Source organism: Plasmodium vivax, chromosome 13 (assembly GCF_000002415.2).
Source record: "Plasmodium vivax chromosome 13, whole genome shotgun sequence".
In the NCBI taxonomy this organism is placed as follows: domain Eukaryota; phylum Apicomplexa; class Aconoidasida; order Haemosporida; family Plasmodiidae; genus Plasmodium; species Plasmodium vivax.
In genome coordinates, this window is record NC_009918.1 from 359,668 (window position 1) to 384,176 (window position 24,509).

General features: G+C 45.8%; 6 protein-coding genes across 6 annotated transcripts, besides 28 other annotated features; 5 read left to right on the plus strand and 1 right to left on the minus strand.

Annotated features, from left to right (window-relative positions):
- Positions 1–62: 62 nt before the first annotated feature.
- On the plus strand, positions 63–1,718 carry PVX_084490 (U6 snRNA-associated Sm-like protein LSm7, putative). Its single transcript, XM_001616515.1, has 5 exons — positions 63–272; positions 519–885; positions 1,053–1,124; positions 1,258–1,328; positions 1,487–1,718. The coding sequence occupies exons 2-5, from the start codon at positions 774–776 to the stop codon at positions 1,553–1,555; spliced, it is 324 nt and encodes a 107-aa protein (XP_001616565.1). The 5' UTR covers positions 63–272; positions 519–773; the 3' UTR covers positions 1,556–1,718.
- Positions 734–756: a microsatellite.
- Positions 1,059–1,087: a microsatellite.
- Positions 1,693–1,715: a microsatellite.
- Positions 1,719–2,530: 812 nt separating the features above from the next.
- Positions 2,531–7,216, minus strand: PVX_084495 (hypothetical protein, conserved; the record flags this gene model as incomplete). Its single annotated transcript, XM_001616516.1, has 1 exon — positions 2,531–7,216. The coding sequence occupies one exon, from the start codon at positions 7,214–7,216 to the stop codon at positions 2,531–2,533; it is 4,686 nt and encodes a 1,561-aa protein (XP_001616566.1).
- Positions 3,024–3,102: a microsatellite.
- Positions 3,991–4,013: a microsatellite.
- Positions 6,449–6,489: a microsatellite.
- Positions 6,684–6,729: a microsatellite.
- Positions 7,217–8,004: 788 nt separating the features above from the next.
- Positions 8,005–8,024: a microsatellite.
- A 398-nt stretch (positions 8,025–8,422) lies between these two features.
- Positions 8,423–8,480: a microsatellite.
- Positions 8,481–8,805: 325 nt separating this feature from the next.
- Positions 8,806–8,897: a microsatellite.
- Positions 8,898–9,022: 125 nt separating this feature from the next.
- Positions 9,023–9,080: a microsatellite.
- Positions 9,081–10,431: 1,351 nt separating this feature from the next.
- Positions 10,432–10,451: a microsatellite.
- Positions 10,452–10,506: 55 nt separating this feature from the next.
- Positions 10,507–10,528: a microsatellite.
- A 183-nt stretch (positions 10,529–10,711) lies between these two features.
- Positions 10,712–10,808: a microsatellite.
- Positions 10,809–11,721: 913 nt separating this feature from the next.
- PVX_084500 (WD domain, G-beta repeat domain containing protein) lies at positions 11,722–13,806 on the plus strand (the record flags this gene model as incomplete). Its single annotated transcript, XM_001616517.1, has 1 exon — positions 11,722–13,806. The coding sequence occupies one exon, from the start codon at positions 11,722–11,724 to the stop codon at positions 13,804–13,806; it is 2,085 nt and encodes a 694-aa protein (XP_001616567.1).
- A 386-nt stretch (positions 13,807–14,192) lies between these two features.
- Positions 14,193–14,259: a microsatellite.
- A 594-nt stretch (positions 14,260–14,853) lies between these two features.
- Positions 14,854–14,875: a microsatellite.
- Positions 14,871–14,897: a microsatellite.
- Positions 14,898–15,345: 448 nt separating this feature from the next.
- Positions 15,346–15,366: a microsatellite.
- A 642-nt stretch (positions 15,367–16,008) lies between these two features.
- On the plus strand, positions 16,009–19,460 carry PVX_084505 (3',5'-cyclic-nucleotide phosphodiesterase, putative; the record flags this gene model as incomplete). The annotated part of the gene is made up of 3 exons (XM_001616518.1): positions 16,009–16,021; positions 16,235–18,423; positions 18,657–19,460. 3 exons carry the CDS (start codon positions 16,009–16,011, stop codon positions 19,458–19,460), a joined length of 3,006 nt encoding a protein of 1,001 aa, XP_001616568.1.
- Positions 17,930–17,959: a microsatellite.
- Positions 18,345–18,471: a microsatellite.
- A 1,094-nt stretch (positions 19,461–20,554) lies between the features above and the next one.
- PVX_084510 (porphobilinogen deaminase, putative) lies at positions 20,555–21,607 on the plus strand (the record flags this gene model as incomplete). The annotated part of the gene is made up of 1 exon (XM_001616519.1): positions 20,555–21,607. The coding sequence occupies exon 1, from the start codon at positions 20,582–20,584 to the stop codon at positions 21,605–21,607; it is 1,026 nt and encodes a 341-aa protein (XP_001616569.1). The 5' UTR covers positions 20,555–20,581.
- Positions 20,747–20,788: a microsatellite.
- Positions 21,256–21,280: a microsatellite.
- Positions 21,608–21,737: 130 nt separating the features above from the next.
- Positions 21,738–21,758: a microsatellite.
- Positions 21,759–21,826: 68 nt separating this feature from the next.
- Positions 21,827–21,848: a microsatellite.
- Positions 21,849–21,865: 17 nt separating this feature from the next.
- Positions 21,866–21,971: a microsatellite.
- Positions 21,972–22,360: 389 nt separating this feature from the next.
- Positions 22,361–23,984, plus strand: PVX_084515 (hypothetical protein, conserved; the record flags this gene model as incomplete). The annotated part of the gene is made up of 6 exons (XM_001616520.1): positions 22,361–22,731; positions 22,878–23,159; positions 23,296–23,499; positions 23,605–23,630; positions 23,749–23,793; positions 23,912–23,984. The coding sequence occupies exons 1-6, from the start codon at positions 22,690–22,692 to the stop codon at positions 23,982–23,984; spliced, it is 672 nt and encodes a 223-aa protein (XP_001616570.1). The 5' UTR covers positions 22,361–22,689.
- Positions 23,549–23,586: a microsatellite.
- Positions 23,913–23,968: a microsatellite.
- A 223-nt stretch (positions 23,985–24,207) lies between the features above and the next one.
- Positions 24,208–24,237: a microsatellite.
- The last annotated feature ends 272 nt before the right edge of the window (positions 24,238–24,509 follow it).

Consider the following 24,509-nt stretch of genomic DNA (forward strand, 5'->3'; position numbering starts at 1 on the left):
TAAAAAAAAAAAAAAAAAAAACGTGCAATAATTCTGCGTTCAAATTGAGGAACAAACGTACAAAGGCGTTCTTTGCCATTAAGAGCACATCACCTGATAACATGATGCGAAGTAGCCCACTGGGCATGTACTATGTGAACACTTACCGCAATATGCTATACCTCCACAAGGCAGCAAAAAAAAAGAAAAAGGGAAACAGCTTGGCACCAAATTAGTGGACCCACATTTGTATGACAATCTTCACAATTCTGGGCGATAAAATTGGCCGGAACGTAGGCAACACGGCAAAAGTAGAATTTACAATTATTTCCGCTCCTTTTTTTTCAATTTTGCAACAACGCTGCGGAGTTAAAGTCAAAACGACAGAGTGCAAATCCTGTAGGGAAGGAAGGCATTTTTTTTATTATTTTTTTTTTCCTTCCTTTTCACTTCCCTTTTTTTTCACCACATCAATGTAAGACGAGGTTTCCTTGAAAGTAATTCCCCCCCCTCGTTGTGCGCCCCTCCATTTTAAGCAGACTTGTTTTGGCTGAGCAGAAAAAAAATACGTAAAGAGAGCCTCGGACAGTAGCGCGAACAGAAGCGAGAGCAGAGCAGAGCTAAACGAAGCGTAAAAGGAGCACGCAGCGGTTCTCCTCCAGCCAAACTGCCCTTTCCCCCACATCACGCCGGTTAATCACGTCGGTTCATCACGTCGGTTCATCACATCGGTGCATCCCATCTGAACATCCCGTCTGTAAATCTCACCTCTGCTCCACCCCCCTACCAGCAAAATGTCGGTGCTTCCAACCACCCCCCCATACAACAAGGAAAACAAGTTCATGACAGACATCAAGAAATTTATGAACCAAAAGATTCGCGTCAAGTTCGATGGCGGAAGAGAAGGTTAGCACCGAGTGGGGAGGAAAAAAATACACACCCCTGTGCATGCATACGTACTGCAGTGAATAAAACAGAAAAGACCGCCCCACCTCATACCGACACACAGACAATCGCTTGAGGCAGCCACGGCGACTCATGTAATAATTCTCCCGCCTTCCTCTCCCACGCAGTTGTTGGCAATTTAATTGGCCACGATGCCATCTTCAACTTGGTGCTCGACAAAACGGAGGAGTATATAAGAGGTAGAACGGGATAAAAAAGTTTCCCAAAAAGAAAAAAGCAATGCAATGCAATGCAATGCAAGGCAAAACATAGCACAGCACAGCATAGCCAGAAAATGCGCCTGCACATGACTCACTTCTCCACCCTTTTCAGACCCGAATGACAGCTTCGTCATAACGGAGAAAACGAGGAGCATCGGCTTGGTCGTCGCCAGGGGGACATCGGTACTGCCCTTTTTCCGGCACGTGTGTTCGTGTGGGAGGAGTCTGCCACGCGGTGTAAATTGGGCTGCCCCGTCAGACTGCCTCCTTTTATTGTGTCCCATTCCACTGCGTCAATTTACCCCCTTTTCCTCTCCACTTCGCTCCCCCTTCTTTGGCAGATCGCGCTAATAACGCCAGTGGACGGCACGCAAGAAATCGCCAACCCCTTCATATCGGAACAGAAGTGAAGCCCAATTGTGCATAGGACGGGGCCCCTCGTGCAGACCCCCTCAGCGCTTTTAACCTCGCACATTATGTAGTTTTTTTTATTTTTTTGCACCTGCTTATGTAAACCTCAAAAACGAAAACTTCGCCCCAGTGTGGTGGCACCATTTTGAATATAATTTTTTTAAAAGTAGGAAAGTGCGCGCCACGTGTGCGCGAAAGAGAATTGCGTTATTGTGTGATTAACCCCCGTGCAACGGAGGAAAAAAAAAAAGAAAAAAAAAAACAACTCATGTTCATCCGTTTGACACGAACAAAACGGGTGTCAGTGGTACAAAAATGAAAAAATGTTGGCTTAACAAATCTGCATCGGCAATGCGTAGACATATGTGTATGTGTAAGCATCATCTACTGATACGCACGGATGGGGAGACAGGTATGTGGTTGTCATCAGTGTAGGGAGCTCGTCATAATGAAGAAAAAGGGAAAAAAAAAAAAAAATAAAAATAAAAAAATAAAGAAATAAAAAAATAAAAAAATAAAGAAATAAAAAAAAAAAAAAGAAATAAATAAAAGGATGAAAAGATACAAATATGACTGGCGAAAACGCGGGCAACTTACTTTGGGGCACCTTTCCATCAGGCACAAACGCACACGGATAAAACGTGGGCCCTTGTGCAGGGCGGTATCAATCGCAGGTGCAATGTTCCTGTGCGGGGATAACACCACACAGGAATTTTAAAGCGTGCTGCTTCTCATTTAATTATGTAGGAAAAGGCTAATATGTCATATGGGGGGCACCCCTTGGCATGGTGGGTAAACTACTGTACAGTGCGTTGCAGGGGGGGGAGAGAGACTGTTGCTCTTTTGATTTTAAAGCAAGAAATTGGTCGCTCACGGGGGGGATCCCAAAATAGGCTGCGCTGGAGTTACGCGGTTGTGTTCACAGCTCCTTCACCGCGCTTCCTCCTCCTCACCGCACCTCCTACTGCGCACCCTCACGGGTGTATATTAATGTTGTGGCGGCGAAAGGAGCTCCTGTAGCCGAAGGACATGTTGCACTTGGAGCAGAAGAAGCGCTTGACCCGGTGGTGGAAATTAATTATGTGCTCCTTCAAGCTGAATTCAGATGAGAATTCCTTGCTGCAGTTGTTCACCGTACACTTGTAGTTCTGAATGATATTCAAATGGACCTTCCGCACATGCTTATTGTATCCATTCACATGCAAATAAATTTTGTTACACTGCAGGCAGACGTACTTCTTCTTAAAGCAGCTCCTCTTGTGCTGTATAAACTCTTTATAAATGAGAAATTTCTTGGCACACACGGGGCAGGAATAGAATAGGTTACATTTGTGCTTATTCAAATGGTACTTCATTTTAGAGATCGTCGAATAGGAGTAGGAGCAATTTTCATATGGACATGTGTAGTGCCTTATCTTATGCGATCTCAACTCTTTGGGGGTATCAAAACTGGACTGGCAAATGGAACAAGTGTATTTTATTTTCTCTTTATTATCTTTATGGGTTAAAATATGCTTCTTTAAATGATCCGAGCGTTTGTATGTCTTTATGCACAGGTGACATTTGTATGGCCTTGATTCTGAATGCACACTCATCAGATGCCTCTTCATTAATTTTTTATTTGCAAAAATCATGCTGCACACGTTGCACGTTCGAATTTCGACGGAAATGCTACTTGGGCTGCAGTTCTCCTTCTTCAGTTCCCACCGCTGTGAGGCGTCCATTTGTTGTTCATCTGCGTCCATTTGCTGTTCATCCGCGTCCATCTGCTGCTGATCTACGTCCATTTGCTGCTCATCCGCGTCCATCTGCTGCTCTTCCGCTTCGACTTCCCGCTGCGCGCTGAGCTCAGTGCCCGCCTGCTCCGGGACAGCATCGCCGCTCCACGTGCCGCTCTCGCTTCCACCAGTGTGCCTCTCTCCCTCTGCATGGTCTTCACCGCTTTGCATTGTCTTACCACTCGTGTCGTTTTCCCCCTGTTGCGGGTGACCCTCCCAATGGTTCCCTACCTCGTCGACCGCGCCTTCCATCTGGCTACCATGGAAATGCTCATCTGCCGCAGGTGCACCTACCGCAGACTCCGCTGACTCCGCTGCCGCACCTACCGCGGCCCCCTTAGCCAAGGAACACTTCATATGCTTCAACTTGCAATTGTTCAGCTGCCTGGGCGTTTTGAAAAACATCTGGCAGATGGAGCACTGGAACTTATTCTCCTCTCTATTCAGGTCGTGTCTTATCCGATGCAGTTTCAAGTGATCCGCCCGTTTGTACCGCTTGAGACACACTTCGCATTCGTATGGCCTTTCGTCAGAGTGGACGCTCATCACATGTCTTTGCATTAATTTGCTATTCGCAAAAATGAAGTTACACAAGTTGCACGTCCTTGTTTCAATCTCCGATAGGTTGGCTGCGCCGAGGGGTTCCTTCTTCACTATGGTTATTTTTCTGCGGCTAACTTTCTTGGCCCCCAGGGGGTTCTTCTTCGCCTTTTTCGCCTTGCTGGTCAGCTCCCCCCCACGAATGTGCTCACCAGTGTGCTCACCAAAGTTGTTACCATCGCCACCATCCCTGCTTTCACAGGTTTGCAAATTTTCATTTCCCTCACCTGGTTTTCCTTCATTGGGGGCATTTCCAACGTTGCCGCCATCGCCATCGCCATCGCCTTCCCTCGCGAGATCTTTCAACTGAGCGGTGTTAACCATTTGGGCACCCTCCTCTTGTGGTTGTTCCGTTGAGTAGAGCGGCTGACCTGTAGGTCCTCCATTGGGATCATTCGATTCGTTCGCTTCCTTCTGCTCACCCTCTTCACTTTCGTTCGTCTCTCCATTCCCCTCTTTATTGTCACCACTGTCCCTTTTCCTATTTTGACTCTCCCGTTCACTGTCCGAGTTTCCATCCGGTTCATTACTGCTAACCTTCTTGGAGGAGAAAAAGAAAATTCTCGAAATTTTGCTCGACATATTTTCATAAAACAGGCTTCTCCTTTTACCTTGCGCGTTGTCGCCTGTTTGGGCGCCGCTCCTCCCGCTCCTGTCGCTAGCCTTGCCGCTCGTTCTGCTGCTAGTCCTTTCGCCAACTGTTTTGGGACACTTGTTGGCGTCTCCCCTCTGTGCCACGTTCGTTGGTATGCTTTGCGTCAAGGGTGGTGAGACGTCATGCTGGTTTATCTCCCCATGTTGGTTTATCTCCTCATGATGGTTTATCTCCCCAAGTTGGTTTATCTCCTCATGATGGTCTCTCTCCCCATGCTTACCCACCTGCGGGATCTCCCTGGGCTCCGTCTTTATGCGCACGCCGCTCTCCTCCACCTCCAGCTTTATCCGAATGGCTCCAAAATTTTCCCTCAGCTTGTCCATTTTGCTCGCGTTAGTGTCTGCTGGCCTTCCCTCCACCCTAATGTCATCCTCGCAGTTTTCCTCTTTAACTCTAACCATTGTGGCTGGCGCATTAACTTCGCTGTTCTCTTTCGGCGCTTCCACTTTGATTAGGCAGTTTTTGCGAACTACTTTTTTCTTCCTTTCTACGGGCGCCGCTTTGCTTATCTGTTTGTTGACGGCACCTACAGGTTTGTTGGCGGCACCTACGGGTTTGTTAATGCTGCCTACAGGTTTGTTAATAGCACCTACTGGTTTGTTAATCGTACCTACGGGCTTCATAACTGCATCTTTCTGTTTCATAGCAGCACCTGCCGGCTTGGCAGCCAAACCTGGTGATGCGCCCTCCCTCTGTCTGGCCCCCATCGCATTCTCCCCCACCTCCTGCTTCTCCTTATGTACGACGGGGAAACCCCTTTCCTCCATCGCAGCGCCATTGCACTCTTCGAAATTTCCCTTCTCCCCCTGACTTCCGCTTATCGGCACATGATCCAAATCGTCCAAGGATTTCAGAACATTCCGACTTTCACTATCACTGTCATGCGTTTCTTGATCTTCCTCCAGTCCGTTCTCTTTTTCTTCTTTCACATTTATTTTTTCTTTTGGTACCGATCTGTTGCCTTTCTTGTAAGGCCTCTTGTTCGGTTTATTCCCTTTGGGTGGAATGTTCTTATTGATTTGTCCCTCTGTTTGGTCCTCCTCCAGTTGGTTTTCCTCCGCTTTGTTTTCCTCCGCTTGGTCCTCCTCCGCTTGGCCCTCCTGCGCTTCTCCCTCCTCCGCCTCGTCGTCCTCCTCCTCTTCATCATCTTTGAACGTACTTACGAGATTCCTCTTGTCGACCGTTTGGGAAGGCGTAAAAAACTGTGTTTCCCTTTCCGGTTCTGTTAAATTTGATTGTCCATCCGTGGGGTGGGCCTCTCCCCCGCTATGGCCACCGTCATTGTTGCTGTTCTGTTGCTGGTTTAATCTACCACCCTCAAACGAGTGGTCGTTCCGCTCGTCATTGCAAGGGTAATTGTAATCACCGTCTAATTCGTTGCTTTGTTCCTCCACATTTTTTCTATCACTGGGTTTATTCCCCTCTTCGGCATTTTCATGTGAGCCGTTAAGCATGTCAAGAACTCCCTTCAAATCGTTGGTCTCACGAGTGGGGAGATTCTTCGGGGTGTTGTTGAAATATTCTTCCCCCTCCATTTCGTCTTCCTCTGCCACTTCCCTTTCCACTTCCATTTCGTCTTCGTCTTCCTCTTCCCCTTCCACTTCCATTTCGTCTTCCTCCTCCTCTCCCAAATCACAGTTCAACCCCATGTCGTTTGGGCAAAGTAACCTGTTCCCCTCGAGCGTACCCGTATAGCCATTTCCAGCAGACTTTTTCGCACACCCCTCTGCTTGACCTTTTTTTTTTTTCTTTTCATTTTGTATAAAATTTTTGTAGCTCCTTTTCATGTTCCTCGTTAGGATGAACGAACTTTCGACATTTTCGAAGCAGGTGCCGTAGATTTTATCATTTTGGTATTTCCCCTCCACTTGGCCACTCCCGCTTCCGTCGGCGTCCGGGAAGTCCTCGTCCCGCTCTGCGCCGCTGCTCCCATCTTTGCTCACTTGGCTGTTGGCAAGCACGTCCTCCTCCTCCTCCTCTTCCTCTTCTTCCTCTTCATCCTCATTCTGCTGCATCTGTTGCATCTTCTGCATCTTCCGCATCTGCTGCTGGGGCATTTTCCCCTGGGTTACCCCACCACCGGTGGCGCCTTTATTCAGGTAGACATTTTTGTAATTCTCGACGAACTCAAAATCGTACTTGTTTTTAAAGTGGTCTTCACTTGGAATTTCGTGCGACGCTGCGCCATCGATGTGGTCATCATCACCGCCATCCCCATCCCCATCACCGTCACCATCTCCGTCGTCCTCGAACAGATCCGACGGTGAGAGCTTTCTTTTCCTTTTCTCATACTCTTCAGACAGGTGGCTGTACTTCCTTTTGCTTAAAACACTCTTGTCCTTTCGACTTGCGCGCCCCGAATAGCAGCTACTTTTGAACTTCTGCAGACTTTTGTAGTTGATGCTACCCTCGTTGTTGTTGCCACTGCCCATATCCATAACGATGCCGACGCTGCTGCTGCAGCTGCTTCCCTCTTCATTTTTCTTCTTGTTACATTTTAATACATTTATTTTGTTCCAATTTATGTTGTTCTTCAGGAAAATTTTTTCACTTTCGCTGTACGAGTTGCTGTTCAAGTTTTCATCGAGATAGCAAAGGGCAGTTTTGTTTTTGAAATTCGCGGTCATCCTTTACCTCCAAAGTTTGGTCACTTCTGCTATGTTACCTTTTTTTTTTTATTATTCTTGCATATATTATATGTTGGTGCCGCAATGCGTAAGGGAGGGGGCCCTTCGCCAGATGTTTTCAATATTTTTACGTGCTCGCTAGACGATTTCAATATTTTTACGCGCTTGCTAGACGATTTCAAGATTTTTTAGACTCGTTTGCTAGACGTTTGCAAGGTTTTCCCTCCCCTTTTGTTCATATAAAAAAAGGAAAAACGTTGCAAATTTTTTTTTCGCCGTCGCCCGCATGTAACATTATCCTTTCCTCTGCTGCCTCCTTTTCCAGAAAAGGGATGGCAGATTTTTTTGTACGATGATTCTCGGGATTCTTTCCCGCAATGCTTTTACATGAGCTGCAAATTTTATTTCTTCACTTCAAATGTAGTTTTGCCACTCTTTCCAAACGAATTTGTATCATTCGTATTTTTCTCGTCACGCGTACTTCGCGTGGTCGACAAAAATTGAGAAAAAAAAAAAAAAAAAAATACACGCAGTAATTATCCGGTTTTGCTAAATGGTTCCGTATTATTTATTTTTTTTTTTTTTATACTAAGGGGGCATTTATTCACTGATGGGCAAGATGCGACATTTGGCAAACACGCTTCGTATGCCTACTAGTCCGTACATGTATTTCCAGCGCATCCGAATTGTATGCTACTTGGCATACACGTCCGTGCATACCATCTGGTCAAATAACGCATACGGTCTCGCCTGTGTCGTGCGCAGGGGTAATCATCATATATTATGCGTATATATTTGCCATACACAACAGCACTTCTCCAGTGATTTCTTTTCTTCTTTTTTTTTCAAAAAAAAAGAAGTTTGTCCCTGCCTCTCCCTCCTGTTCGACAATCTGGCTGGTTTCCCTTCTTACGGCCATTAATTCGACACGTTAAAAAGGTATGACCATTACGCGAAAAGAGGGTGACCCCACAGGGTTTTAAAACGGCATACATGCATACGCGCATATGTATATACATAATATTGACAGCTGCTACGACGCGCAAGGAAATAATCACGTGAGCCTACTCAGCTGTGAACGGAGAAGAAAGGTTTAAAAAAAAAAGGGGTAAATATCATTCGTGCAGTTACGTACGGGAATATACATACGTGTATGAATCCGTGTTCACTCCTCCGCGCATACATTCGTGTCACTTCCACGAGTGTTCATTGCATGCATATACGTCCGCTGCACAGGGGGGGAAAGCCGCTTCTTCTGCAACTGAGGCGAGGCAAACACGCAAAGCCTGTCATGCAAATCGCTCGGGAAATAAATTCAAAAGTGCTCACCGTGAGTGACGCGTACACGAAAATGTAATCCAGGCAAACGGTGAACAAGTGAACAACTTAGCCGCTCAGCCGCTTAACAGCTTAGCCGCTTAACCGCTTCGCAGCTTAACAATTGAACAGTCGAACAATTGCCTTTGCTCGATGTATATCGCACGTTTGAAACACATGGCACATTTTCTTGTTCCGTATGCAGGGGCATCAGCCAGATTTTTCTTTTCATTTAAATTTTTTTTTCACGCAATTTTTTTTTATTTAAAAAATGTTCTCTTCTGCGTCACCACATTTTTTCGTCCCCCTTGTTTCGCCACCCCTTCTCGCTTCGCCGCCAAAAAGGGAAGAAGTAAATCAAATAGGCAAAAAGGAAAGTGAAATAGGGTGAGGTGAAGTGAGATGAAGTGAGGTGGAGTGAGGTGAATTGAGATAATGCGAAGTAAAATGAAACAAAATAAAGCGAAACATATAAAGCGAAACGAACTGGTGAAGTTCATTCCGCCAGTTTCAACTTCGCAGAAAATGAACTGTGCCGCAGGTAACAGTTCACCTCAAATCGCCACATTAAAATGGCAAAAAAAAAATATTTAAAAAAAAGAAAATGAAAGAAAAGGAAAGAAAATAAAAGAAAAGAAAAGAAAAGAAAAACGGTGGAAAGCAACCCGTACTACTCCTTCCTTTCAACATAAAGTTAAACGATTTATCGCGACATGCATGTGCAACGCGAACGTAAAAAAGAACTCTAAGGAATGATGCATTCTTCGCATATGTGTACGTTGGTGAATGCTAACACTTTTCGATAAACGGAAAAGGCACCTCTGCGCTGTTGAGGTATCGCGGCCGCGGTGAACAAAAACAACTGAGAGGGGAAATCAAAATGGGAAAATTATAAAAAAAAAAAAAGAAAATCCTTTTACTTGATACATTCCACCAATTTAGAGAATGCTAAAACCTCCACACTGTCGCGCGGTCGGAGCGCCGCCTTTACACATTGACACCACCGTGCGCCACTGCGTTGAAAGCGAATTACGGGCTACACCTTTCATACGGTTGACACTTTTCATACGGGCGACGACGGCTTCTCAGTCAGTTAAAATGGAACAATGGCACAGCCCTATGCTCTGCGTTAACTGGTCCTCTTACCACAGGCAACGCATTCATGTGCCTACACCATTTATGCATACACCTGTGATGAGGCGCGCGTATAAATGTGCATTTGCGAATCTCCGGAGCTGTAACTTACGAGCCGACCGCGCTCTCACGAAGCAGCCTCGTTTGCTTCTCCATTTTGGGTGCCATCCGTTAGGACGTAGTTCTCCTTATGGCATCGCTTCACCAGCGCTCTTTCCCTGGTGCCACTTTGCCCCCCCCAATAATTAAATTAACCTTTAATTATTGAAAAAGGGGTAACTATCCCGACGTACGGAAAAACGTAGAACACATCAAATGCGCACGATGTATGCCTATTTGCTTAGTATGCACATGTAGTCCCTACCCGTATGTTACATTTACACATCGGTCAATGTTGCCATTTGAGGGGTTCCCAAGGAATACATTTTTGGTACATTTTTAAAAAAAACCTTTTTTTGGGGCGCCTCTTTCACTTGCAACACGTATGCCGCAAGGATAACCGGTTCGACTTGCAGGCCCAAAAAGCCACTTCCCTTTTGCCATTTGAAAATTTGATTGTAATCCCAAATTAAAACTATTATCATAACTACTGTTTGGACGAAAAAAAAAAAAAAAAAATCAACAGCGTAAAAGTGTCAGAGGGGGAAAAAAAAAAATATGCCCGCGAGCAAATCACTGTGCTGGAAAAGTACATACATACTATGCATGCGTACATTTATTTTTCCGCATTCCCGTTTTGGTTTTTCCCCCCCAATTTTTAACTCATGTAAACAAATTCGTGGACTTTTTAAAATGTACACAAGTCACTTTTCATTTTTGTTAAAAGTTGCGAATGTGAATGAACGCATCAACTGCGAAGAGTTGACATTTTTTTTTTTTTTTTTTTTCCCGTTTTGGCAAACTGTACCCCCTTTACTAATTCGCTCACACACATCCTGTTTAATCTCCAACCTTTGGCTATTTAAAAAAAAAAAAAATTAAATCATATCATACCATATCTGTGAAAATCCCCCGTTTTGTGGTCAACAACTTGTGCCTCTTTACATGTGCGGATGCATACCACTTCGCCAGTCGAGTCCCCAGAATGGCAGTTTACTCCTTAATGAAAACCACGCACACGTGAGAGCGCGGCAGAGTTACGTCAGCGTAACGAACGCAGCTGCGCTATGGCGGCAGCAATGGCAGCACAGTGATATCCCCAGTGACAGCACCAGGGATAGCGGCCCAGCGGAAGCACTAAACCATTGGCAGTTTCCTATCCAACGCGCAAGTGCGTAGCCCTAGACAACCACGCAGCAGAGAACTAAGTAGCACATTTGTATTTAAATGCACACCAGGCGTATTTGTGTGGGTCCCCTTTACAATAGCTACCCTTTTGAAGAGGCAACCCAAATGTGCAGCTGATAATATGGCTAGTGGCACCACCATGTCTAAGCAACGCTATGTATCTATGCCTGTTTTTGTACCCCCATACAATTAGTAACACACCGCTGGATTTGCTCCTCCGAAGGGGCATATTTTTTAGCGCATAAAAATTTGGGCTCCAACCTGTCCATCAATGCGAGGAATGATTCGATGGTTCACCGAGATATTTGGCCCACTTGAAAGGGAATACATATGTATGTCTGTATGCTGACCCGTTCAGGCGACCCCCCAAGTGGGAACTACTTCAAATAGTTTCCCTCACGTGGGTGTTACTTTGAAATTGGCATAAGTACGATTGAGTGTGCACCTCAGGAAGGAGTTACCCCCCATTTTTCCCCTCTTTTTTTTTCCCCTTTTCCTGCGCGCATCTTTTAAACGTCCTTTTTAAGACCACTTTAATTTTTTGGGGGGTCCCAACTTGGGCTGCCAACTGATAATCCCCATTGGGGGAGGCACACCGGAGGGTCACAAGGAAGAGCCGTTTTCTGTTTACCAATCGAGTGGCGCCCCATCCCGGATAGTAAAGCAGCCAAAATATAAACATCACAGAGGTCGAGCTGACACAGCCACATACGCAACAGCCGTTACAATCACTACTCCCACAGAGAGAAACGTAAGAAACGGCCAAAATGACGGTCGAGTTTGTGGTAAACCTGGAAAATCACAAGAGAAGAATTTGGAGCATCTGCTGGAGCCCTGATGGGAATTTCCTCGCGTCGGTTGGAGCGGACAAGTACATAACCATATGGGTTAAGACAAATAAAGACAAAATAAAAAAGACAAATAAAAGCAGTAAAATTTGGAAAAAATTTAAAATGTTTGAAGAAGGGACACACAAAGCAGGCAGCATCGAATTTGATGTATATGACATTATAGAAACGAATCACGAAAAGTCGCTCCGGCACATAGAATTCTCCCGAGACGGAAGCTTTTTCGTTGTTGCATCATTCGATTCGAAGTGCTCCATATATAAAAAAAATAATAATGACAAATGGGTTTTTTACAAATCTTTGGAGGGGCACGAAAAGGAGGTGAAGTGTGCCTCCATTCACCCCACCAACAAGTACATAGTAACTTGCGGAAGGGACAAAAGCATATGGATACACGCCAAGACGGAGGAGGTCAGTCGGAAGGAGGATGACCAAGGTGTAATTGCTTCAAACGGGGGGGAAGCCCACCCGAATGGGATTCACAATGAGGAGCAGACAAAAGAGGATTCACAAAATGGAGCGAAAACGGAGGCACAGTGTGGCAACCCAGGGGAAACTCACCCCAACGCAGAGCCCCAAAATGTTAATAACGACATCGACGCTGACGCCGACGTGGACGTCGATTTCGACTTCAGCTTTGACGCGTACCTAACGGCGCACTCCGAAGATATAAAGTTCGTCGCCTGGTGCCCTCTCAGCGAAAATACATTCATCTCACTTTCGTATGACAACTCTTTAAAAATTTGGAGCAAACAGATAAGCGAGTGGAATTGCATACAGACCTTAAATGAACACACATCTGTCGTGTGGTGTGTTGCCTTCAATTTTGACGGCTCTGAATTCGCTACCTGCTCAGATGACAAATCTATAAGGATTTGGAAAAGTGAAAAAAAAATTTGGTACAATAAACACAAGTACCCCTTTCTCTACCAGCATATAGTAAAAGACGCAAGGAAATCATCAAATGAAAGCTCCTTGTGCTCGCTTATAAATAAGTCGAATGGCACATTAGGGGGTAGTGCCGCCACTGCGGTGAAACAGGCACTCGCGAATGATAGCCGCGGGTATAGTAACCATAACAGTAAGGACAGTGCAAATGGGAAAGGGTCCAACGATCGAAATTTTCTCCAAAAAACAACAAAGCTGTTTCGAAAGATAAGAGAACCGATGACCCAAGGGGGGGGTGACAAAACATCCGATGCTCCATCTAATATGCCTATATTGGATTATTCAAAGGATGACAAAGAGGTGCAGGCGGCCTTGAAGGCAGTCGTGCAGAATAACTTCGTCCCACTCTATTTCGACCATGGCCTTTTCAAATTTGTTTACAAGTACGCAGATGTGGAGGGGGCATTCGCACAGGGGAAAGGTTCCACTGAGAAGAGGGAGGAACAAGGAGGTCACACGGAAAAGGAATCCCCTAACGGGGCACACCCCATCGAGAAAAACGAACCGAGGAACGACGAGTGCATCTCCAAGGTGTCCAAAGATGGCGGCGATCAACCGAACACACACAGCGCAGAAGTGGAGCACAAAAACGACGCGAACGACGTGTCACAATTGAGCAACGGGGAAAAAACTAACAAACAGAGTGGATGCACCACCACGCAAGACGAACAGCAAACGAGCAACCCAGTTTCAGAGAACAACGTCTCCTCGATGAGCGCAATTCCAAATCTCAGTGACAAAGAAAAAGATTTAAAAAACGTATTGTTTGATGATTGGAAAATTAAGCACGTGATAGAAGGATACCACAAGAGGAGCATTAGCTACCTGGACTGGAATGCGTACGAGGATTTAATTGCAGCCTCTTCCTTTGACAACTCTTTGAAAATATTTCAGAAGAATTTGGACACGTGGAATTTGATAGAGAATATTGAAAACGCTCATTTGAGTGACGTCAATTGTGTTGTGTGGTGCCCGCAGAAGTACCAGGACTACTTTTTGCTGGCCACCGCCGGCGACGACTGCGTCATTAACATATGGAAGTACACCAAGGGGTGAAGCGGGATCAGTAACCTTGACTAGGGGCGCACCCAGGATGAGAAGTGCACCCGGATGAGAAGCGCACCCGGATGAGAAGCGCACCCGGATGAGAAGCGCACCTGGATGAGAAGCGCACCTGGATGAGAAGCGCACCCGGATGAGAAGCGCACCCGGATGAGAAGCGCACCTGGATGAGAAGCGCACCCGGATGAGAAGCGCACCTGTATGAGAAGCGCACCTGGATGAGAAGCGCACCCGGATGAGAAGCGCAACCTGAACGAGGGGCACACTCCACCTTATCGTGTTCCCTGAGTGATCCTTCCCACCCCGAAGAGATGACATTTTTTCAACCCACTTTAAGCCATCTTTGCGGCCTCCTGGTAGCCTTTTTTATACTACTCCCCTGGCAGCTATTTCGTGTCTTCCCACCTTTTCTTTTTTTTTTTTGTCCCCCCATTTGGGAACCTCCACGCGATAGCATCAGACCAGCCCCCTGTCATCATAACGCGCAAGTGCGTAGGCACGTATACATATATATTTGTGTGCATGTACGTACGTACGTAGTAGGTACATATCGGCAGCGGCGTCCCGAGGCGAAGGCAACTTGTCCCGGCCAACTCCCCAATGGCGCCACGTAACACACATTTTTATGTCCAATATGGCAAAGTTTTGCTTTTTTTTTTTTGTCACGTGAAAAATGGTCATTACTTCAAACAGCCGTGTGATTTGTGACCAGGTTTTTTACCCCTCGTACGAACACATTAAAGTTTTTAATTTCGATTGGTTTTTCCGTTTTTACGTCACTTTGATGGGCGTTCCATGGCGATCCAAATAAAGTAAGCGTGGCCAAATGTGCGGTGCGGGGGGCGTAACCCAGTAGCGTGACTTTCTCTACAGTGGGTGGGTGTAAATATACGCGTGTTGCCTTCTCTCCCCATTCGCTTTAACGTTTGTAAAAGGCTTGACCGTTTTGGAGTGCCCCCCTGTCGATCTATCTCACGGGCTAACATATTAATGGTCCATTCGTGCACGTCTGTGTCCACCCACACAGGGAGTTTTGTTACACCATCAAATGTTTTTTCTCCTGTGCCGCTTCACCCCATTGAGAAGAAGCGGCGAGAAAATGGAATGGCTTCCCAACTCCGTGCATTGTTTTTCCAGGCTGTACTTTTTTTTTTTTTTTTTTTTTTGTTCCACTTTTACGATCAGCAGCATGCGCACGATGTTGCCAATTGCAGGTGTCTACAAAAATGGGCCATGCTATTCGCTTACAATTTCGCCACAAAATGGACGTGTCAAAACGGTTTAACTATGCTCGTAAGAAAATGGCGCTGGATAGGACACGCTCTCGCAATTGCTCGTACGTGTGATGTGTGGGCTTCGCATGGGGTGTATTTTCCCCCATTGAAGCCTTTGCGAGTGATTTTTTCGAGAATAAAGGAGAAGATGAATAACTGCATGTAATGTTCGCTCAGAGGATATGAAAAAAAAAAAAAAAAAAGAGGAACAATCAGAGAGAGCCAAATGATGCGACCGCTCGTTTTCCGCTCGAGGGGGCGAGTCTTCATGTGCACGCATTCTCCGCCGCGTCAATTTTGCATTTTACCTGCTCCTTTATTGCTCCTTTATTGCTCCTTTATTGCTTCTTTCTTCTTGCTGCTTTTTTTTTTTTTTTTTTTTTCACAGGGAAAAAACCCGGATGGCAAGTGCGGCATGCTTAACAGCGCAAACAATTTAATTGCGAGCGCGCGCGAAGAGGGAAGCAAAAACGACAGCGAAAGCGACAGCGAAAGCGAAAGCATTGTCTCACGCCTTCTACATTTTGCGACGTAAGCCAATTCGTGTCCACGTTGGTGTCCACACTTACGCCCTTGTTGATGTCCATATTTACGCCCATATTTACGCCATATTCACACCACATTCACGCCATGCTTATGTCCGCGCGCATGCCCATGCTCACGTTTTCGTTTTTTTCTTCTTTTCCTAAATAACGGAATGGACGAACCAGCAGCGCAACTGCATGTGTACGTGAACGCAAAAAGGGAAAAAAGCAAACCGGCGAAGGAAAGCGCGGGCAAATAAAGGGGAGGCGAAACGAGGCCAAGTGGAACGGATGCAAGCAACCCCAGTGTCACAACGAATCGCTCATAAGTGTAAAAAAAAAAAAAAAAAACACCAGACACAGGTTTCTTTTTATGGTCATCCAAGATGGAAACAAAAATGGACAAGGAAGGTAACCAACATAAGCGAAAAAAAAAATAAAATGCCCCCCCAGTGATGATCCTTTTTGTAGAGGAAACATAACAAAGGGGCGAATGCGCGAAAGGGAGAAACAAATGTGCAGACGTGCACATCGCTCTCCCACCCCAACAAACACACACACGCAGACACATAATAATAACCCATGTGTACTCACGTGCTTGCATTTGCCCCTCCCCTTTTGTAGACAGCCCCGGGAAAGACCCGCAGGCGCTGCGAAAAAGATACAAATCGGAAAAAGAGTTGAGCAGGTCGTTCGAAGCGCACGAACGGGGCGAAACAAAATACGATGAAGAGGAGAGACATACTGCTCCCCTACTTCATGGACACTCATTTAAACTAAAAAATAAAAGTCCTGTTCAAAATGGGAAACACCATTTATGGTTAAAGATGAAGGACAAGGCGAGACGCAGATCCGAGTCGGAGTACCACAACTGCGTCCGCAGAAACGATTCAAAACTTACTTGCTTTGTGAAAAAGTACATGAAATATTTTTCTGCCCTGAAGAGGAGAAGCTACAAGACGAGTTCGTATGGAAGCGGCCCCAACAGTAGGAGCGGTCTCAGTAACCATCTCGCCAACCGTCTCCGCACGATGAGGAGTAACCCTAACTGTATTGCCCATACGAAGAAAGGCCGCCCCGATGAGGGCAATTTCAAGCTCCAGTGTGAGGAGTCTTTACCAGTCGGGCAAATACTTGGGGGATCAGTTTTGCACAAAGTGGTAGATTTGCTTGCAAGTCCATTTGGCTCTCTCCAGGAAGGGAGCCCCCCCAGCAGTGGCAACTTTAGCAGCTGTGGCAGCCGTGGCAACCGCGGCAACTTTATCAGCCGCGGCGAAGTAACCCCCCTGCTGACCTTCACGAACGCCCCCTCTGAAGAGGCCTTCATGGACAAATTTTACGCCCCCCTTCCCTTCAAAATGGCCGTGTACTCAACGTTAATGATTTTAACCTCGCTGGTTAACTTTTTCATTTTGCATTACGGTGTGTTCTTTTTTGAGCACCCGGTGGGGAAAGCGGCAACGTACCTGAACGTGTGTAAGTTATTCTTCGACATTTTTTATTTCTCCTTTTTTGTCATTTATATCTTTTTGTTCAGCTCGAATTGCATAGAGAGAGTATCCCTTTATTTGTATAACTCGTCTTACGCGTTTGCATCACTTCGAGTTTTATGTAACCTTGTTCTGCTGCACGTGCTCCCTCCATCTGTGGTGATAAAGGGGGAGGAGTCTACACCTGTTGTCGCTTTTATTCCACCCCAATGTGAGAAGGAGGAGCAGTTAGGTCAGCCAAGCATCCATGCCGTAGTCATCCTCATGAGTTGTGCCTACCTGTGCGTACTCTGCTGCTTAGAAAATTACATCATGCTTTACCATTTTGCGCTTAGCTTTAAGTTCTCCCTTTTTTGCATCCTCTGTGTGTTTACGCTCTGTGTGTACTCCTACGGTTACCTGCACTTTGCCTACAGCGATGTGGCCGTCTTGTTTTGCTTCTCCCTGTGTGTGCTTCTACTCTCTCTGTGCTATGAGTATCGCGTTGAGAGGAGGGATAGAGCGTCCTTCATAGGGGGGCGCCACGGTGAGGAGAGCACACACGAGGGGGGAAACACAAACGAGGTTGAAAAGGCAGATGAGGGGAACAACGCAGATGAGGGGAACAACACAGATGAGGGGAAAAACACAGACGAGGCGACAAACACAGATGAGGGGAACAACACAAATGAGGGTGATAACACCGACTACGGGGAAAACGCCAACGAGGCGGACCGCAGGAAGACGCCGAGGCACTACATGACCAAGTACTTCTCCATCGACAACTCGACCCCCACGTCGCCCATCGAAGACATCTTGAACAACCTGAAGTCCCTGCTGGACCACATGAAGAAGCTGGAGGAAGATGCCAGCGAAAAAAAACTATCAGAAATGGGAAAAATGAAAGAAAAAATAAAAATGTGTGAAAATATCTTGAGGACGCAAAATTTAAATGAAGTCCAAATATGCAAGTACAGAAAATTTGAGAGAGTATACAACATGTGGTGTTTGGATAAAATAGAAAATAATTATTGCGAAAAAAATGATGAGTGTAAATCCTACTTGTCTCAAAGTCTCAACAAGAAATCTTTTAATTCATTTTCAAACATTCACTCTTTGTTATCGTCCAAATTTCAAGAACAGCACAACGATTCCTTCGAATGGAAATCCGACATTGAGTACCTGTACAAGCGCAATGTGTTCATCTCCGTTGGGTATAAGCTGCTGTACCCGCTGGGCGTCTTGGAGGCCAGCTTCGACAAGGAGAAGCTGAAGAACTTCCTGCTGAAGATGCACTCTCTGTACAACGACGTGCCCTACCACAACAGTCTGCACGCCGCGCAGGTGAGTCGCTCGCAAGCACATATATGCCTATCTACCTGTGTGCGTACCTACCTGTGTGCGTACCTACCTGTGTGCGTACCTACCTGTGTGCGTACCTACCTGTGTGCGTACCTACCTGTGTGCGCACCTACCTGTGTGCTTACCCACCTGCATTATTCCGTACGTGCATTATTCCGTACGTGCATTATTCCGCACGTGCAAACGCCTTTTCATCATCCTTGCACCCCGCGCAGGTGGCTCACTTCAGCAAGAGCATGCTGTTCCTCCTGGACATCAACCACAAGATACCAGCCATCGACGAATTCTGCCTGCACGTTTCCTCCCTCTGCCACGACGTGGGCCACCCCGGCCTGAACAACTACTTTTTAATCAACTCGGAAAACAACTTAGCGCTAACATACAATGACAACAGTGTGCTGGAAAACTACCACTGCTCCCTCGTTTTCAAAACGCTGAAGGAAAAAAATTGTAATATTTTCGAAAATTACCCATACAACATTTTCACTACATGCAAAAAAAATATCATTAGGGCTATCTTGTCAACAGACATGAAAAACCATTTCGAGTACATCTCCAACTTTCGCACTTCCAAAGAATTTATAGACTTAGACATTTTAACAAGCGACCAGACATGGCAAATTTTCTCCCTCATTTTGAAGGCAGCAGATATTGGGCATGCCACCCTCGACTGGAACAAACATTACGAGTGGACGATGAAAATCAATGAGGAATTCTACCTACAGGGGTTGTTGGAAAAATCGTTAAATATGCCAAACAGCTTTCTGTGCGATATAAATTCTATTGATAAGCTAGCCAATTCGCAGATTGGCTTCCTGAAGCATTTGTGTATTCCTCTCTTCAGCGAGTTAAATTCCATCTCGAGGAATGATGAGGTGTACAATCACTGCATTTGCTCCATTGAGAATAATATAGAGCAGTGGGAGAAGAGCAAAAATAACCAGAAGAGTCTGGGGCTCCACGACAAGTACAGGGATGAAAATTTGATTGGCAGAATTAAGCTGCTGAAGTTTGTGTGAGCGGGGGGGTGCTATCACGCCGCCAAGCCGTCACGCCGCCAAACCGTCACTCCGCCGCGCTGCTATTTCGCCGCGTTGTTCCTTTGTCACTTTGTTTCTCCGCCGCGTGGCTACTACACCGCTTTGTTACCACGCCGCTTGGCTACACCACTTTGTTATTTTACTTTATTTTTTTTGTTTGCTGAAACGATTCGGCCGATTTCTTACATTCCAATGACTTCTCCCCCATGACAAATTGTTTTCCTCCTGGGGGGCCCCTTTTTTAAAATTTATCCGCTCCGCTTGTAAGCAGCCACCATCTTTGTAGAGAAGGTTGCCCTCTGTGGGAACGCGCAGGGGGACACCCTCCAAAATGTGCCTATCCCATTGTGCACAGAATAAGCGTGCATACATCCCGCGTGTGAAAGAAAAAAAATGGTCTACCACTCGGAATGAGCACCCCTTTGGTTTACTCGCCCACGTCAGAAGTGGTAGCAATTGTTGGTTTGGGGAACCAAGTTGGTAGATCTCCTCTTCAACGCTGCTGTTCCCTTTTTGTGGTTTTTTTTTTTTTTTACTCCCCCATGATTATCGCAATGGGAAAATTTGCCCACATTTAATGGTCACTCGAAATGAAAATATTAGCAGAAAAAATAGCTCCCCCTTTTGTTAAGAAAAAAAATTGCTCCATTTTAAGCGTAAAGGGGGGGAAGCACTACGAACAGTTGCATTTGTAAATGTGTGTTGGGGGGGGGAACGCATGGGGGAGAATTCATCAAATGGTAAGCACACACAACATACGCACCACAAAGAGAAGGATGCATTGGCTAGCCTCCCTTCTGCTATGCGCACACGTTTCCACCTACATATGCAGACATGTCCACTTAAAGGCAAGCGGCTTTATCCCCGTTCACAATTGGGGACTGTGGAAAAGAAAAAAGATAAATGTAAAAAAAAACTTCTGTACAGGTAAAAGTTGCAAAAAAAAAACAACGCGCGTTTATGTTGGGAAGGAAATAATTATTGGCACTCGAGACTCCCCACTGGCCATAAAACAATCGGAAAAAGTGCAAACCAAACTTGAAGCATATTTTAAAAAAATTAACAAAAATGTGAAAGTCATTTTGAAGCCTATCAAAACAATGGGGGATCATATATTAGATAAAAAGGTCGGTCTGTTTGGAGGGAAAGGGATTTTCACAAAAGAGTTGGATGAACAGTTAATAAAAAAAAATGTCCACATTTGTGTGCATTCTTTGAAGGACGTCCCGATGGAGTTGCCAGAACATGTGCAGCTCTCCTGCTTCCTAAAAAGGGACACCATAAACGACGCCTTCTTATCGGTCAAGTATGCCACGTTGGAAGATATGAACAAACGGAAGATGGCAAATAAAGTGGAGGAGGAAAGTGATCAGGAAAAGGGGACCATCCAACAAATGACTAACCAGGGTTTGAAGAGAGACAACTGCGAAGGTGATAAATGCACGAATTTCATACCAACCATTGGGACGTCCTCCTTGAGAAGGTCCAGCCAAATTAAATACACTTATAAAAACGTAGCAGTAAAGAATGTGCGGGGGAATATTAACACACGAATTGCCAAACTGTGTAATGGGCAGTATGACGCCATAATCATTGCAAAGTGCGGACTGGAAAGATTATTAACCAAAAAGGTGGTCAGAAATATAATTCGAGGAAAAGGTAAAGTGCCCCCAGAGAAGTTCCTGCTTAATCACAACGACATGGAGACCAATTTGCGCCTTTTACGCATACAGCAAATAAACAGGAGAACTATCTACCCCGCTTTGTGCCAGGGCATTATCGCTGTGACATCCCACAAAAATGATGTGGACACTTCTAATATACTGAAAAATATAAACGATGAGAAGGCGCAAATTATGGCAAATGTAGAGAGGTCCTTTTTGTATCAAATTGAAGGGAACTGCATGATGCCCATTGGGGGATATGCACAAATTGTAGGTGGTGAAATTGTCTTCAACGCGGTGATTAATGACACCCATGGGAGGGAGAAATATCACGTTCGCGAAGTTGGGACGGTGCAAAACTGCAACAACATTGCAGCAATGGCTGCCACAAAAATGAAGGAAAAAATCGGGACGCACAGGTTTAACAAAATTAAAGAAGAGGCGGCCCAATACTATGCGTAACGTTTTATCTGCACATAAAATTATTTCAAAGATGTCTCAACTGAGCGGTTTCTTTCCATTTGAGCGGGCCCCCTCTTCCGGTGGGGCAGCACAAGGCCCGCTAAGACGCGTGGCCCATTTAATTTGCAACTGCAGTTGTGCAGGGCATCTGACCAGTTGTGCTTACCATCCGATACGTCGCAGGGGGAGGCACATGGAAACACAAACGAGGGAACCCCATCCTGTTTGCCTTAAGTGCCCCCCCAAGTAGCTAGCCAAATTGGGGGCACTCCTCGCGCGCTTAAATGCTTTGCGCCCCTTGCGCTTTGCAAATTGTGTACAATTTTTTTTTTTTTTTTTTTTTTGGGGGCCCCATAACGCTTTGTAAGACCCCCTTTTGCATTCCTCCAGTAGGAACACTTATTAGCGGAAATGTGCGCAGCGCGCCCGGGCATCGGTCACAGCTTCGCTAAACCGTTACCTGCGATGTGCGTACCTCTGTAAACATACCTGCACTTACCTCTGTAAACGTACCTGTGAGCACGCGTGACGTCCCAAGGGGGGAGAAAGGCCATTCTGTTTCATGACAAGATATTTCTGCCTTGTGGAAGAACGTCACATGAACCGAATTGCGCCCGAGGAAACATGCTCATATAGGTAGGTGAACAAAAATGTGAGCACAGCGCGTTACCTCAGGAGGCCCCACAAAACGTAGGCAATAATTAACCTCGTCAATTGCTGTACCTTTTTTTTCCCGCTACAAAAAAGTGATTCGTTTTGAAGTGTGGAAAAGCTGGGCCATTCTTAGTACGTGGAGGTTGCATATAAATATGGAAACGGGAAAAAAAAAAAAAGGCATAACTTCAAGAAACGCGTCGCCTTTTGTAAACATAAAGGGGACATATGTATTTCCTCTTCCGAGCTGCGTTAATTTCCCCCCCAATTAGGATTACCCCAATTGTGAGCCCCCTTTTTTCCCCCCTTTTCGCCGCTTCCACTTCAAAACATGAGTTAAGTTAACAACTTTGCGCGCAAACCTCGAAGCAAACTCCACCCGTACGAAAGAATCCCCTTGTGAGGACCACTTTTTTGTCTAGTTGGGAATGAGCACAATGGAGAATGACAAGGGGGGCGGCCCGGTCAAGGTTAATTTGCCTACATGATGATGCCCATCAATGCGAATTGAAAAAATGGCTACCTTTGAAAGAGAGAAAATAGCGTATGAACATGTTCACAATTTTTACCTTATATGCCCCTCCCTTTTTTTTTTATTTTTTTGCACGTTTTCCAGATCGACATGAAGGAGCAGCAGTGGAGAATATTCGAATACAACATGAGCAAGTGGATGATCGAAAACAAGTACATTTTGGATAAGGAGGAGAAGAAAAAATTTTACAAGTGTGCAAATTATAGCATAGGAACTGGGGTTATAAATGCGTCTTTAGTGTACTTCTTTTGCAAAAGGAACCAGAAATTCTTCACGCCCATGTCCAGATTTTTTTTGACCTTTTCCCTGGGCTTGTACACCTCCATGGTGGTGAACAAAATTTTCAGGCGGAAGGCCTACATGGAGGTGAGTCTCGCAGCATTACTCCATTTACACACGTGGGGGTAGATGCCCATGTGGGGGTAGAAGTCCATGCAGGTGCAATGATTTTTGGGCACCCCTTTGATGCCACACTACATTTCCCCCCTTCTTCCCGTAAAAGATCCTGACGGAGAAGACCACCATGACGGATAAGGCGAGAGAAGTGATGAACGACATCTTGAATGTGAAGGACGACGTTGGAAAATCGCCCTCCACCGGAAGTGCCAACAAGTTGGGCAGTACGAGCACGTCGAATGTGTATTCCAAGGGCCTGTATGATCACGGGCAGGCGCAGCTACAGGGAGATCCCCCCTCCAAGGGCAATGTAAGTTCTCTCGCGCTATAAGTGGCGCCATGCGCATGCACCCGCGTATTTCCGTGCACGATTTTGTATACACACACCTCGCGAAAATGGCCTTCCCCCCTGTAGGTAAATGTCCCCTTTGTTCAAGATCTGTAAGTCAAAAAAACGCGCTCGTATGTATGTACCTATGCATGTACGTACGCATGTATGTTTGCACCCACGTGCGTCCAAACGAAACGCACAACCGCTCTGCCTCCACCACCCGCGCAGAAATGAAACCATTCTGAATGAACAGATGAGTGACGACTTCGAAAGGTACAATTCGCGACGCACACGAGCCCCCCGTGTTTTGCACCTCCGTTTACGGTGCTCCCCTTCAGATGTGTGTGTGCAATTTACACATCATGGGACCCTTAAAAAATGTTCCTTGTAGATGCAAAGATTTGTCAGTTTGCACGGATGAAAATTTAAAACGCATGATAAAAATATTAGAAAAAAATTCTTGAAAGCGTGTCCGTTGCTCCGACATGTACGTGAATGTATGTATGGACAAATGTACATATGTACATATGCGTGTGTGTGTGTACGCATGTGCCTGTATAGCTGCGTGCCCAGCGTGGCTGTAACGCAGCACGGGCATACCATCTCGCGTATTTAAGTAAACGCGGGGTTGATCAAAAGAACAGCTTCCTTCCCCGTGAGGGATACCCCTGCGCGCAGCTTCGAAGAATTCACACCTCGTTGTACACACGGCACAAAAACACATTCCTCGCGCCTTTTTATTCTTCCCAGGCAAAATTCCTACATTTTGAAGGAGCCCAGCGAAGGTGCGAAAAAAAAAAAAAAAATAAAAAAAATAAAAGTCACGTGTGCGGAAACACGTGGCAGTAAAGGGGCGCCCGGGCGAGCCACGCAAATTTATGCAACCCTACACAAACGTATACGCTTGTACCCTCTTTACCCCCCGCAGGCAAATACGTCACCTGGGACGACATACGACGAATGAACAAGTGAAAATCAGGGAGAGGCCA

What these genes read in the sequence shown, in the direction of transcription:
- PVX_084490 (XM_001616515.1), top strand. Translation starts at nt 774, where the DNA reads ATGTCGGTGCTTCCAACCACCCCCCCATACAACAAGGAAAACAAGTTC. An exon ending in AACGGAGGAGTATATAAGAG is followed by an intron (nt 1,125 to 1,257) that starts GTAGAACGGGAT and finishes CACCCTTTTCAG; the next exon opens with ACCCGAATGACAGCTTCGTC. An exon ending in TCGTCGCCAGGGGGACATCG is followed by an intron (nt 1,329 to 1,486) that starts GTACTGCCCTTT and finishes CTTCTTTGGCAG; the next exon opens with ATCGCGCTAATAACGCCAGT.